A 15,100-nucleotide genomic window follows, 5' to 3' on the forward strand; every position below is an offset into this window, starting at 1 on the left:
GGAGGGTGGAGGTGGGCGGGAGGTGACGTGGGGGTCCGGTAATGCGGGCGAGGTGGACAAGCTGCTGAGAGCACATCGCGGAGCAGCGGGCAGCAGTGGGGGTGCGCGCAATAAGGGGGGTGGATCTTAGAGAAACTTCGTGCTGAATGAGAAAGAAAAAGCAAGAGAATAGACTGAGTTTTTCCAATTAAAACACAAGTCCACAAAATAAGAACACCATTTTGCACGAACACAGAAGACACTCAGGAAGCACATTAGAACGACTGTCTGTTGGGGATGGGGTGGGATATGGCGATGTATGGGCATAAATGAAACGAGCGGCCTCCCAGCGAGCCATGGTGGCAATGGGTCATGCATTGAGGGGCGTCATGAACTCACTTCCGTGCCCGAGGTTCAAAATGACGATGAGAATGGCATGGCAGGGAAGGTGGAAGGGATATGTTGAGAACTTCTGGCTTCACTCACCGTCCACACTGGACAGCAGACCAGCCCAGGCCCCAGGGAACATGGCTCTCCCCACCTGGTGGAGGACCCTATAGGCCGCACCTGAGCGGGTGCTGGGGGGCAGGCAGAGGTGATGACACAGTCCTTGCCCTCAAGGGGCCCACAGGTCGGTACAGAAACCAGTGGAGACTCTCGAGCTGAGCCTGGGGCTTCTCTGAGTGTTCTGGAGGCTGCCCAGAGCCAAGGAGGAAGGAAGAGGGTTGAGTGGGAGCGTCTTGCTTTTTCCACAGACACCCAGGTCTCTGCTGTCTGCAAGGCCTTGTCACGGAGGTCAGGCCACTAGCCCCACAGGCGGCCAGACACACCCCAGGCTCTGTGTTGCCGTGGTCCTGCTCAGGCCTGTGGGGCAGGGAGTGGGGTTCGGGGGAGGGACGCAAAACAGACCCTACCTGTCAGGGAAGGGAGAGGAGGGCAGCTGGCCTCCCGGGTGTGGAAAGGGCCCTCGGGCTCTGAGAATGCAAGGTGCTCAGTGAGGCGGCCGAATGTCCGTCCATCCGATGTGTCCTGCGGGGCGGCTCCACAGGCCTTCGCAGCTGGGGTCTCCAGCTCAGTGCTGCCCAGGCAGAGACCCGTGGGGCTTGGGTCCATCTACAAAGTGGCTGTGCCTAGGAGGCTCTTTGGGAGACAGTCACATAAGCCAAACCTAAGACAAGGCTTCATTGCTATCGGGAGACCACACGCAGGGGGCTGGGGCTCATGGATGGCATGGAGTCCGTCCGGATTGAAATACCTCCCGTAGTTTGCAGCCCTCCCTTTGCCTGTTCAGACTGGGGGGAAGTGTGCTAACCGTACCCTGTGAGCAAGTCTCCATCTGAATGGTCGTAAATTCCAAGCTGGTGAATGATGAGTGGAGGTGTGGAGGTCTTGCGCTTGGTGTAGACTCCCTGCCACACGCACGCGTGAACACGGATGCATACAAATACGTGTGCCAGGCACAGGGGGGCTGCTTGGAGATCTAGTCCAACCCCCTCTGCCCTTGTTTTTACAGATCCAGAAACTGAGCCCAGGGAGGGAAGGGTTTATCCCAGGACTTCTGGCCTCCTGGACATAACCAGGCCTCTCCAGAGTGGGTGGCTCACAGAACATCAGCCTGCCTATAAGAGGGCGTCTGCTCATCCACTGGGCTGAGGGAGGTGCCACCAACCCATTCAATGTGCCCCAAATGGTTGTCATTTATTATTTAAAAAGAATATTTTAACTAGCAACTCTAAGAATCCTCTTGCGTTTGCATCTATGCATTCTTTCTCTGCTTACCAAGCCCTTACACATCTCCTTTCTTCCTACAATGCTCCTTTGAGGGAGCTCTCATGACCAGTGGTCTCGAAATGGGGAAAGAGGTGACTTTGGCTGTCCAAGACTGCCCGGGTGGTGAGCACTGACCATGGATTCAAAGGCAGTCCTCTGTCTTAAGTGCGAGATCCTCTCTACCACCCTGCTTGCTCAGAAATGTCTGCTTGCCCTTCCAAACTCCACCTGCACCCAAACCTCTGGGCCTTGCATGTGGAGATCAGCCAGAAAGTCTTAGAATGAACCCAGGTTTGCCCTTAGTCAAAGCAGGTGCTGTGAGGCACAGTGAATGTGCTCCCTTAGCCCACAAACCCCCACTGCGCTCTGGCTGGAGGCCCACGGACCCCGCACACTGCTCTGGGGCTGGAGGAGATGCTCTCGGGATGGATGCAGAGTTGGGTTTGACACACATACAAGAATAAATCTCTTCGACAAGCCCGCGAGCTTTCCAAAGGCCATTATCATTTGTGTACACACACAAGATGATAGAATCAGAAATGAAAGCAGAGGCTGGAGATGCTATTATTAGGTCACTTTTATTTAGAGAACTAGGGCATCCATAGGGAAAGTTGAAAACCCAGAGCGTACCTAGCCGAGATCATGTTTTCTTACAGGTGATGGTAACCACGGCCACCGTGAGCTGTAGAGTAGCCAGGACGATACTTACCTGTAACTGGCGGCGGGGGAGGGGGGGCGGTGGCAGTGGCTACAATTTTATAGCATTTATTGTTAATTACAAAAGTAGTTCATATTCAGAAATATAGAAATAAATACAGACGAAGATAGAAAGCACCTTAATCCTTCGAGTACCCAGAAATGTTCTTTCCAGACTTCTGTTCTACTCATGCCTATAGCCACATGCACGGCAGTGGAAGTTTTCGTCAGGCAAAGGAACACAGCAGTTAGTTATGCTTGCACTGCATGGATCATATAACCGGATTCCAGTGAGGAACCAGCCGTCTAAGAGCTTCAAGCAGTTGCACCCATTGGCTTTGCTGGATGGGCTGTTGGTGTTATTTTGCTGTTCACCAAGGCCATCGGTGACAGAGGAGGGGGGAGCTCCTGAGTAGGTGATCTCCAAGGTGAATGAGGAGATCTGGTTTGGCTTTTGCCCATTTTCATCAACAAGTGCATAGTTTTTTCTTTGCAATAACAAAGGACTCTCGGAGCTACAGAAACCCTTGGATTATTGACATTAATGTCGGAAAAATACCTTTGTTATTATGAGTCTAAAATTCTCTAGCATTTTACCCACTTTCTCTCATTGAAATAATTGTTTTTAATGTGGTGTTAGAAACATACAGTTTTTTAGGATGAACTAATTAAATATAGCGGAACAGGTCTCTTTTTACATAGACACATACAGACATATATAATATATATAATTTAAAAAATAAAGTGAGGATCGTACTGTATGGATAATCTTACGTTTTGCATCCTTTACTTAGCAGCACATTGTAAGCATGTCCCAAGGCATTAAATATTCTTGAGAAATACGATTTTAATGCCCAAATTATTTTCTTATATGGATGTGACATAATTTATCCACTCCCCTAGTCAACATTTTAAGTGGCTCCCAGTTGTTTTCTATTTTAAAAAACTGGTGTGATAATGACTCTCTGCCCACACCTCTTGTTATTTTCTTACAATAAACCTGAAGATTGGAATTACCTTCGTGAGGTCTTCGCGAGCATTATCCATAGTGTACGTGAACCGCCCAATACGATGCTCGGACCGCAGCAGGCATTCGGCAACCAGTAGCTATAAAATAGGCGATCGAGTACCTAGGAGAACAGACCAGTTCTGTTGGAGCACAGTCAGGAGGCAGATGTGCTCCATTTGGTCAGGGGATGATGTAACCCGATCGTCTGGGGTAAGGAAGGTTAAGAAGGGACGGGCTGTTCTTGCTTCCAGGAGCTGATTCTCTAGTGACCCCGACACAACCCTGACCCTGCGGCCCTCCCTGTTCCCGTCTCAACCATGCTCCACCCCCGCGGCCTGCAGAGACCCGCAGGACCCACCGGAGCACGATTAGCTCTAGCATGTGGCTGGGGGAGGGGCGCGGGGCTCTGAATTCAGAACCTTCCGGCAGCAGTAAACTGTGACCAGAGAAGAAACCATGTAATCACTGTGTTCTCAAAGATTGTTTATTAGCTATTCTCACTCATGGTGAAGAGAAATAAAAAAGTGAATGAAATTGAGATCAAAGGAAATGAAAATCCACCAACAGTGCTTCCCGAGGAGCCCCCTGGACTAGACAAAATGGACCGCCAGGGGCTTCCTGTCTGCATCTTACAAGGGAACTCATTCAGAGGAGAACCTAATTTCTTCAAAGGAACGGGGTCTAATACGATGCAGTAAGAAAATCACAGGATGATTTTTTAGACAGAGACGGAATGCTTATCAGTCGACGAGGGACACCCCTCCGGAGCCACACGGTTATGCGCAGAAACTGCTGGGCTCCTCTTTGGAATGCGTCTTCCCCGTCCAGACGACTCTATCGCCTGTCCCTGGAGGTGGCCGAGCGCTGTTCTTTGATGGCGGATCTGATTTCCGAGCACAGTCTGGTCACCTGAAGCCGGCTGGGATGAAGGAGGGATAATGAGGGTCTGGGATGTGGCTGGGAGCCAGAAGCTGGGGAAGCTACAGTAATGAGCCCGGCTTCTCATGTGGGCCGCTGCTGGCCCTGCAGACCCTCCCCGAGCCGGTGGTGACCTTCCCACCCAGACACTGGGAGCTCTAGCGATACTGTTTGTTCTTTCTGGCAAAAGGGAAGCTTGTCAATTTAAAATAAATTTATATTTGGTCTAAGAAAGGCCAGTTCTTAAAAAGGTTTCCATTCTTTGGAGGCTGAGGGCACAGAGCGCCATTTTCTTTCCTTTCTTCTCTTTAAGCACCTGCTTCCGAGCCCACCGGAAGATGTCCATGTGTTTGCCCTTCACGGTGCCCAGCCCCCAGAGAAGAAAGGCCCCGAGCACCAGCAACGTGCAGGCCAGTCCTCACTGGGTGGCCTCAGAAGGACCTGCCGGGTGGGACGGCTGCAGCTCCTCGTCCCAGAGCACATCCCTGCAGAGGTTCAGACACCAGCCTGGGGCTGGCGACAGGGGTGCCCCTCGGCCTCCCCCGGCCCCGGAGACCCGAGGGCCCCGGCAGACGGGGATGGACCTAGACGTCCGGGATGGGGGTGTTGCAGTTCCCGTGGTAGATCTTGACGTGGCCCTCGCACCGGAAGTAAGCCTCAAAGACGTCACTGTAGCCGTGGTCCCTCCACCAGGTGCAGAGCTGCCGGTTCCAGGTGCAGTCCAGCACGTGGAAGAGCTCGGGGTGCTCCATGCCGATCATGGTGAAGAAGTCCTGGTCCCCCAGGTGGCCGCGGAAGCGGTACTTGTCGGCCAGCTGCCGCACCTGCCCCGGCTCCAGCAGGCGGCTGTACAGGGCGGACTGGCGCATGGCCTCCAGGTTCAGCAGCATCACCCCGCTGTTGAAGCCGGGGAGCCCCTCGGGGGGAGGGCCCCCAACCCGGGTCTTGGGGTTCTCGTGGCGGAACTGCCAGAACGTGTGCCTGGGAGGGGGAAAGAGAGCAGATTTAACCTGGTTTGTGTGGGTGAAACAGGCTGCCGGCCCTAGTTTCCTGGGTCTTCACAACTAGCCTGGAGAGAGATGCCATTTTCACTGCAGTTTTACAGCTCTGAGAGCTGGGAGGTTCTTAGGTTCAGAATCAGCATCACACCACTAGCAAGTGGCACAGCTGGACTCAGACCCCCTCCTTACAGCAAGCCTCACAGCCTTCCCACCATCCTCTGCTCCTTCAGGGTGACGTCATTGCTAACGTTTGTATAGGACTCAGCAAGCAGCAGGCACTGCACAAAGTCAGCCTATTTCCTCCCCACCATCCCCTAAAGACGGATGCTCTCTGGGACGGTCTGTCACTTCCCAGCAGAGGAAAATGATGCACAGAGAGGTTCTGCAGCTTACCCGACGTCACACAACTAGGGAGTAAATGGCTGCAGAACCAGGGACGAAACCCAGGCATCTGGCTCCAGAGTCCACTTTTTAAGATGGCAACAATCCAGGCAGAACTTTCTATCCCCTTGTCTTTGTGATCTTGAAAAGGAGAGGAAAGAAGTGGGGGAAGTGCTTCTGAGCAGTGATCTGGTACAGAGCTAGAAAGCTAAATGCAGGCTGAAAATAAAATTGGTTTCTGCTTTAGAACAACCTTCATTCATTAAGGCCCCAGCCTAGCACTTCTGAAAGGCCAGACAGGGGCTGGAGGCTTGAAACACAGCTCAGGGTCCACCCACATGCATTAGGGTGAAAAGCAGCTGGGGAACAGCCAGGTAGAATTCTGGCTATTTTAGAGGGAATGTCTCCTCAATTTCAATTTCTCTCAACGCAGATTTAGAAATCTGATCTAGGGGCGCCTGGGTGGCTCAGTCATTAAGTGTCTGCCTTCGGCTCAGGGCGTGATCCCAGGGTCCTGGGATAGAGCTCCACATCGGGCTCCCTACTCCCCTGGGAGCCTGCTTCTTCCTCTCCCACTCCCCCTGCTTGTGTTCCCTCTCTCGCTGGCTGTCTCTCTCTCTGTCAAATAAATAAATACAATCTTAAAGAAAAAAAAAAAGAAATCTGATCTAGATCTGTAGTGCATGGGGTGTTAGAGCCAGAGGGACCCTTCCAGGTCCTCTCTCCAAATGCTTCCATTTGGAGAAGGGGAGACAGATCCAGAAACCTCGTTGTGGGTGACATGGTTAGAGCACCGGCCACTCTGTTCTCTAACCTCCTTAAGTTCCCACGCAAGTTCCCGTGAACGCTGTAGGGCTGGGCAGCTGCAGGACGCAGAGAGGGGCCTGGGCTCCATGTCCCCAGACATGCAGTCACAGCAGGGGAGCCTGTGGCCTGCAGGAAGGAGGGGAGGTGGCAGTCCCTTTGTTGCGGGCAAGGGGCAGGAGCGTACCCCACATCCCACTACATCCCACCTATTTTTACCGGCTCCACCCCTTCTCTCAAGAGTTCTCAGGATGGGGGATACATCAGGACAAGCCAAGTCTGCCCCCTGCCTGGAAATGCCACCCCCTAAGCCTCCCAGAGGTCGCTCCCCCAGCCAGTCACAGGGCAGGATCTGCGTGGTGAAGTGACCGGTGCAGGGGAAAGACCACCAGAGACCCGGCCCACAGCGGCCACCGAGATCCATTTCCCAGTTCCCACACACGGCTCTGTGTCTGGGGAACTGGGGAGACCTTCCTTGAGGTCTTGCATATCACAAAGGGCACCGAGAGGCTGATCCTGGTGAGGGGAAAAGCATTCCCTTTGGACATTCTTACAAGTGGAATAACAGGTGTATTGTTTGAATTTTGCCATAATTGGACTGTGAATGGAACAGAGCTCTGGCGCCTGCTTGGTGATAACAACCTTGGCAAAAATAAGCTTCCAGAGCAAACGAAGATGCTGGAGCCCTTCTAGCCACAAAAGCCTGCAGTGATGGGATCACAGGGGCGCAGGAATGCGGTCTGGCAACTTCGTCCATTTCACCAGATTTCTTCCAAATGGCTACCTTCAGGTCCCGGTTGGAAGCCGTTAAAATTCTACCAAATGAATCTGGGCCACCACAGCATGGGAGAGGAGGGACCCTCCAACCAGGAGGGGGGGTGCTCCACTGCCGAGGCAAGGTTCAGCCTTCAGGGAGAGAAGAGAAGCATTCACCAGGGAGGGGAGGCCCGGGAAAGGAGACGTCTGTAGTAGACAGGCCTGCGGAGGTCCTGGACACCGCGAGGCCATCAACCTCCTTCTGTTCTTCCCCCAGGTCTCACCTCTCCCCTTCGCAGAGGGCCAGCGGAGGGCGAACACGGTGCAGGCTGGAGGTCAAGTCTGCCCTCCCGGATCTGTGAGGCCTCCCCGGGGCCGCCGCCACCTCTGCGTCCTCAGCACCTCGCATGGCCCCCAGATGGCGGGCAGGGCCTTGAGAACATGAAATTACTTGACAAGGAATGACAGAAAGGTTGTGTGGCTCAGGCTACGTAGCCTCCGGTGTCACAGGACACAAAGCTGCAGATGGAAAGTGAGCCGCTGCACCGAGTGCTCAAGCCCCCAGGGGGACATCTCTCTGGCCCGGTGAGGAGCGGGGGACCATGAGAGGGTGCGCAGAGGTTTTCAAAGGTGCAGCACGGTCTCTACTCTGGAGCAAGCTGGGGAGTGGGGCACCTGCGGTAGCCTCACCGCGGGCAGCAGAGAAGCCCCACGGAGCTTCCCTGTCTCTACCAGACTGACCTGGTACCGAACTTGCTGGGCTCAGGAGAGCGGGGCCAGAGGCAGAGAGAGAAAAACAAACATCCTTCCAGGTGGAGACCAGAACCCAGGTGGCTCTTCGGGAAACTCATGCCTGGCACTGCCACTGTCACTGCTATGGGCACAGAGCGGCATTTTATAACAAAGCCACGGAGAACCAGGTCTGGGACATCAGCACATTACGATTTGTAAGGAGAGGCGAAGGAGGGACAGGAAATTAGAAATGCAAGCTGCCCGGGATGTCTGCTGAAGCAGAAAAGCAGCCTGAGAATGAACCGGTGATTCTCTAAATTATTTCCAGGGTGCCCTTGTTTAAAGCATGCCTACCACTCCAAAATGAATGCAGACCAGGAGAGCTCTTGGGGCGGTGGGTTTCCCTGGCCTCCGTGTCAGCTGGTTTGTGGGGAGGCACCACACCGGCCGTGGGATGCAGAGCCAGTCACAGAGATGTGGAGGGACTGGAGCTCATGCGTGGGGGCCCTGATCCCACGTGAACGGGCCGAACAAGGTGGTCCGGCTGGTTCCTCATTGGCTGCAGCACAGCGAGGGTCGCAGGCTCCTCTTACATTCCCCACCTCGGCTCCTGGGCGGTGCAGGGACGTCCCTGCCCGCATTCTAGCAGGGACAGAATAGAGGTCCCCGGCGCATCAGGGGCAGGCCCGACGCAAACTCGAGGGCTCTGATGGCTAAACTCCCTTTCATCTTAGTCTCCGATTTCATGGGCTAATTTCCTGGGAGCAGCACTTGGATTTCAATCTTATTTCTGAGGTGGGTGGACATCCCCAAGGCCACGGGCTCTGGAGACCTGGCTGGCAGGTGAGGCAGAAGCTGCTGGTGCTTCACTGAGAGGGGGTCGGACCCAAGAGCCTCTCTGAGGGGGGTCAGAGAGGGCCCCAGACCCTCGCCTTCCTCACAGGGTCTGGGGCTGATGATAAATATTCACAGGGCACTGCCAGTGGTATGTGCTGAGGCTGCAAGAACCTCTGTATGACTGCAGGTATCTGGTTCCGAGTCCTGGAGCTTCCAGAAGTTTCTCCGATTAAGCTCCAAGCCCACAGTCTGCCACGTTGTCCTGACTCATCATCTGGACTTGGGCCTCTGCAGAGGCTTGTGTCTATCCTCCACTGTCACCTGGAGACACACATTGGAGGGGACAAGATTTCTTCCTCTTCAGAAATAACTTCAAATGAGAAACAAGCCCTCATGCAGATGGTCCATTGTAAATACTGAGTCTTTCCAGAAATCAACTAGGCTTGTTGGGAAAATACAAATTGAGAACTTCCAAGTATATTCTTCCAGGTATGGGCAATGAATTTCCCAAATTTGTTCTATTGAGTGTGATCTAACTAATACTCATAAAAAATACTATTAAAAACGAGTGCACTTTTTCATGAAAAAGACCCATCTTTATGGAAAAATGTATTTTAAATCATTTTGAAAAGCAAAGTCATTTCCTCCAAGTCTTTCCCTTATGATCATTGCCAAGGTCACTCCAACAAGTCTCTCAACTAGAGAGCCTGGCCAGAGAACCCAGGAAAGAACGCATGTTGTCATGAATAACCCTTTCTCCTCCCATCACCCCATGCTTCCCTATCTTTCCATGATTTTCTCCTGGGTTGGTCTTTCTCAGCTCCTAAGGCTCAGAGTTTTCCACTTTCACTTCTGAGAGGGTTGAGAAGCAAGGATGGAAACACACAATGAGCCTGGGCAGTCTGCATCAGGCTCCCTAAGAAGGTTCTGGAAGCCCGTGCTGACTCAGGCTGAGTTCAAGCTGTTGGTTCTCAGGCAAAGAGGGCTCCATTTTCTGAGGTTCCTAAGGACAGTGTCATGTGTGGCACTTCTCCCCGTGGCTCACCCCTTGAGTGTTCATCAGAGTCAAGAACAAAGTCACTAATGAACAAGCAAGGCTGGGCCTTTTCCCGGAGAAAGCATGCTGTCTGGATGCTGTCTAATCAGTGAAGGCTGGCATCAGGAAACACTGCTCCCTTTATGCCCATGCTTGTGTCCCAGGACCAATTAGCTCTTGTTTAACTTGGAAGGGACCCTGTTTTCCAGTCCTTTGCAAGGAAAGGCCAGGAGTGAAGAGCATTGCTCTGTGGCCCAGTGTTCCATCCACCCCAGGTCCTGTGAGGTGACCAGGGCACAGTTCTGGGTGATGTGGGGCTGATTTCAGAGCAAGAACAGTGTCTCTAGGTCCTGCCTTGAGCTGAAGTTCTGGGAGATGGGCCCAAACTCTCCAGTTCTTTAGGGGAACCCCTGCCCGGTGGTATCAAACTGGGGACAACATAGCCTGCTGGGAGCAGGAGGGCCACTGTGAAGCTGTAGACGGCCATTTCCCTAGGGCACTCCTCACCACCAGGACTCACAGCTGGCCCTCATCAGGATCTCTTGCTAGCAAGTCAGGCCTCTAGCTCTGCTGGACAGAAATGTTCCCAAAGTCACAGGCTAGTAGTGGCAGGACCAGGACGAGAGGGTTCCCTCCTGGAACCACAGGCTACCAGAACCGAAAGGCACGTGAAGATTCTTAGTTCACCTTCCTATTTTACACACGAGGACACTGAGGCTCAGAAATTGCCCTGCCTGCAGTCACGCCACTGAAAAGGCAACCCCCCAAACCCAGGCCGATGAGTTTGCTTTTCCACAAACGTTTCTGCTCAGAAAAGCACTTGACAAGCCCTGTGGTAGGTGAGCCCAGGCCACTTAGTGTCAAGCTTTTGGGAGGTACAGAGTTCACGCTCTCCCATCTGGCAGGGACTAGCTCCTCCGGGCCCAACACACCTGCACCAGGAATGGGAGCGGGGCCCCCAAATGGCTGACAGGGCTTGCTGGGGGCAGCAGGTGGAAGGCGTGTGCCTCAAAAGAAACATGTGCTTGCTTTCAAATACCAGCCCTGTTTGCAGGCCAGCAACTCAGTTTCCAACCACAATATGCCCAGAACTGAGGGAGGATGACAGGTCCGGGGTTGAGGCAGGGGGCACGTGGGCGGAGCTGGGGGTGTTGGAACCAGGTGGCCTGGCAGGAGAGCAGGGGACTTCTGGGGGTACTGAGACCCAAAAGAGACTCCACAGGGATGAGGGGGTGGGGGAGGCACACTGCAGGGATTTCCTCAAGGCCCCCCTCCAGAAGGAACCAGAAGCACGGGGGCCCCCTGTTCACCCCTCCCTGCACCAGAGGCTGCCAAGCTTCCTACTTCGCAAACTGGCATCTCTGCACTGCCCGCCCCAGTCTGAGAGAATGAGGGTTCATGGAAGATGAGCTGAGGAAGCTCTGGGGGCAAAGGGGGAGGGGAGAAAGGGGTTAACATCTGCTGAGTCTGTGTTTTCTCAATGCCATGTTGGAGCCTTTAGCTGGGGGAGGGGTGGGGAGTTACAACAGGGCACTGGGGTAGGTATTATTACATGAGCCAAATTTTCTAGAGAGCTGACCTGGACACTGGGCTCTTCATTCTTACCTACAAGGCCACCGAGCTCTACATCTGTCTGCTGGGGCTGCCGTGACAAAGCATCACAGACTGCGGGCTTAAACAACATAAATGTATCCTCCCCCGTTCTGGAGGCTGCAGGTCTGAGATCAAGGTGTCGGCAGGGTTGGGTCCTTCTGAGGGCTGAGGAAGAACCTGTTCCCGGTCTCTCTCCAACCCCTGGTGGTTTGTTGGCAACCTCTGGCTTCCTTTTAGAAGCATCACCCCAATATCTGCCTTCCCCTTCACATAGCATTCTCCCTGTTTGTGTGTCTGTGTCCACGTCCCCCCACCTTTATTTAAAAAAAAGATTTTACTTATTTATTTGAGAGAGCATGAGAGAGAGAGCAAGAGAGATCATGAGCAGGGGGGATGGGTAGAGGGAGAAGCAGACTCCCCACTGGGCAGGGAGCCCAGCGTGGGGCTCAATCCCAGGACCCTAGGATCATGACTTGAGCCGAAGGCAGACGCTTAACCGACTGAGCCACCCAGGTGCCCTTAAATCTCCCCTTTTTAAGATACTAGTCCTATTGGGCTCGGGGGCCTATCTACTCCAGTGTGACCTCCTCTTAATTCATTACATCTGTGACAACCCTATTTCCAAATAAGGTCACAGTCTGAGGCACTGGGAATTAGAACTTCAGCATATGAACTGGGGGAGGGGCAATTCGCCCCTAACACTCTCCGACAATGACGATGAAGGAAAAGAGTGCACAGCTTATCTTCACCTGTGTCCTCACTGTCCAGGCTAGTGGAGTCTAGGGCAGCCCTCAGCAAATTGCCCGACCCCCGCCACGCCCGGGGACTGAGGCAGACGGTCATGACAGGCTGGGTCGCATCTATCCAGAAGGGTCACAGAAGGAGGGTGGGTGTCTGTAGCGGGACACACAGGCTACAGAGAAAAGCAGAGGGATTCAGGAATGTGGGGGTGTGTGTGGTGGGGAGGGTCGGTCAGAGGTTACGCAACACTGGTCAGCCAGCGGAGAGATGCCCCCAAATCCACGCCGCGGTATCTCCTAGTTCCTAGTGAGATACGCGGGAGCACCAGACAGCATGCGGAGCTGAGAGAATAATCCATCAGCGGTCACCCAAATATTGACTAGAGCACCTACCTATCAGATACAATGGCAAATAGAACATTCCTGCCCTTAAGAAACAGTGGTCTAGCAAGGAGAGGAGACCCTGACATGAACATACAAAGAGTATGCGTCGTGAGATGAATGAAGGGGTCTGCATCTGGACTCAGGAGGCCAGGGGTAAGGCAAGCTGTACAAGCCCCTGGGCCTCTCAGGCCTTGGTTTGCTCAGCACTAACGTGGGGATGGGGGTGAGACACCCATAGGGCTATGACGGGACTCTAGGAGCACATGCGTGCACAAACCCCGCCAAGTACCATGCCCGTGAGGGGTGGCCCTGACTGGCACAGAAGGGCAGACCCCCACCGTGCCCAGGCTCCTCTCATGCTGTGGTAGTACCTCAGAGAGCAGCCCTCATTCACCTAGCCAACCAGAAACCATCTGGAAGCTTCTGTTTCAACATGGCTTCCAGCTTCATGAAGTCTAGAGTAAAGGTGACCAGCGCTGTCTGGCTCATTCCCAAAGATGCACCAGCTACAACCGACCCTCTCTGTAAAACCTGGCACAGTAGTGGAATCAGGGCAGGTGGACATCCCTGCCAGGAAGGCCTCTGACCTGCCACAAGATGGCCAGGCAAATTCTGAGCCTCGTGGCCCTCCAAATGCCCACAGACCTTTCCCCTGGAGACCTCTGGAAGGGGAACTGCTCAGTGTGAGGCCTCCCGTGGCATGGTACAGCCAGGGCCCTGAGGCTTCCCATTCCCCCGTGCCCACAGGAGGGCGGTCCTCTTCTCACGTCTCCTGGCCCGCCCACCATTGCCCACGCCCAGCCTGCCAGGACATCTCGGCCACACTGGCTCCCTCCCACACCGGCTGCCCCAGAGCTGTGAACACAGGTGGGTGTGCTGGCAAACTTGCGGTCACTCAATCTGACGAACAGCTCCAGAGCGTGCTGTGCCTGAACCAGGCTAGGCCCTGGAGGGCTGCATGGGGAGGGCCTGGTGAGGGACAAGGGACAGATGATGGAGAAAGAGACACTGGAGGCTTCAAGCAGGCAGATGGAGCTCTGAGGGGCTTCATGCCTGGGGTGTGACTGGGAGAGTGGACACTAACAGCCAGGGCAAGACTGGGAGGATAAAAAAGGGAGGGACCCGTTCAGTCTTGAACAGATGCCAGCAAGCATAGTGATGTGAGAGAGCCCTGCAGGGGTCTGGGGACAGGAAGCAGGCACAGGCACAAAACAAGCATGACAGAACTCTGGGGAGTTCCAACATTTAGGGGATGGAAGAAGAGAAGCCAGGAAATGCACGCTCAGTAATGTCAACGGCAGTAATGATGGTCTCATCATGGCCTCATGGTTCTTCAAACCCCACCGGAGCCACCTGCTTGGCTCTCCCTCCGTGAACCTTGCCATCAGAAGGCACTCTGCTCCAGCGACGGGGAACTGGGATAGGTCCCCTCAAACTGCATCATCCTACACGTCCCCCCACAGAACCAGCTTGCTGGCTCCTTGGGACCCCCTGGGGTCCACCTCTCCCTATTCTCTAGATAGTTTCCCCTGGGTCCTTCTGGCTCCCCACCCACTCTAAACTGCCCCCATCACCTCACTACGTATGAGAACATGACAGTACTGAAAGCTGCAGAGGATGGGAACTTGGAAATGCTACAGGAGACAACAGACCTCTGCCATCGGTGAGTGACAGAGACTGAGGAGCTGGGCACTTGGCACAGGGGAAGACGCGGACAGAAGGGATATCTACATGCCCAGGGAAAGGCACGTATATGCCAGACTAAAGAGGTTAGAAATTTAGGGTGAGTGGCAGGGTGGGTACTTTGAAGAATGATAATCATGATGATGGCTAATACTTGGTGAGTATTGACTATGTGTCAGACCCTGTTTTAAGTTCTCATTTAATGTTTGTAACAAACAAATGAGGTAAGTAGTATTCTCTCTCTGTTACAGATGAGCAAAGTATGGTAGGGAGATACAAACCATTTGCCCAAGGTCACAGGAGCCAGGCAGAAGAGTTTACCAAGAAGAGGAAAATCTCAGGATACACCTGAGACTAGAAAAAGGACATAAATGAGAAGATAAAGGTTCAGAAGTGGGAATCAGGGATACTGAGAAAGGTCATTTAGGGTGAACTCTAAATCTTGGGAAGGTTAAGAAGTAAAGTCATTTATGGGGCAGAGTAACTTGGGTACCAATAAGGGTTTGAGAAAGAGAAATGGTTTACAAGGCAGTGGTGAATCAATAAAAGATAGATTAAGGATTTGCCTGAGCATGGAAGGTCTGAGTGCAGTCAGGAACCCTGGCATTGATAACCAGAATGTGTTATTCATCTTTAGGACTTGAGGGCCTAGTATGGGCATTTGGTTCACAGCAGGCCTTGAGAACTCTTAAGTTTCAAAAGGATGAATGGATGGATGGATTAAAGAATGAATGAACAAAGGAAAAAGATACCGTAAAATCAGATGGTAGAATTTAAAAGA

At 53.3% G+C, this 15,100-nt stretch overlaps 1 protein-coding gene across 1 annotated transcript in view; it reads right to left on the minus strand.

The window, feature by feature from the left end:
* Nucleotides 1-3,920: 3,920 nt before the first annotated feature.
* The window catches only part of XXYLT1 (xyloside xylosyltransferase 1), a 166,146-nt gene continuing 154,966 nt past the window's right edge, over nt 3,921-15,100 (minus strand). Inside the window, exon 4 of the mRNA XM_045812493.2 lies at nt 3,921-5,353. Coding sequence (XP_045668449.2) covers nt 4,957-5,353 — 397 coding nt within the window. The 3' untranslated portion in view covers nt 3,921-4,956. The remainder of the gene's footprint in view (nt 5,354-15,100) is intronic.

This window comes from Ursus americanus, chromosome 4 (assembly GCF_024610735.1).
Source record: "Ursus americanus isolate L20-20 chromosome 4, mUrsAme1.1.p, whole genome shotgun sequence".
NCBI classification, from domain to species: domain Eukaryota; kingdom Metazoa; phylum Chordata; class Mammalia; order Carnivora; family Ursidae; genus Ursus; species Ursus americanus.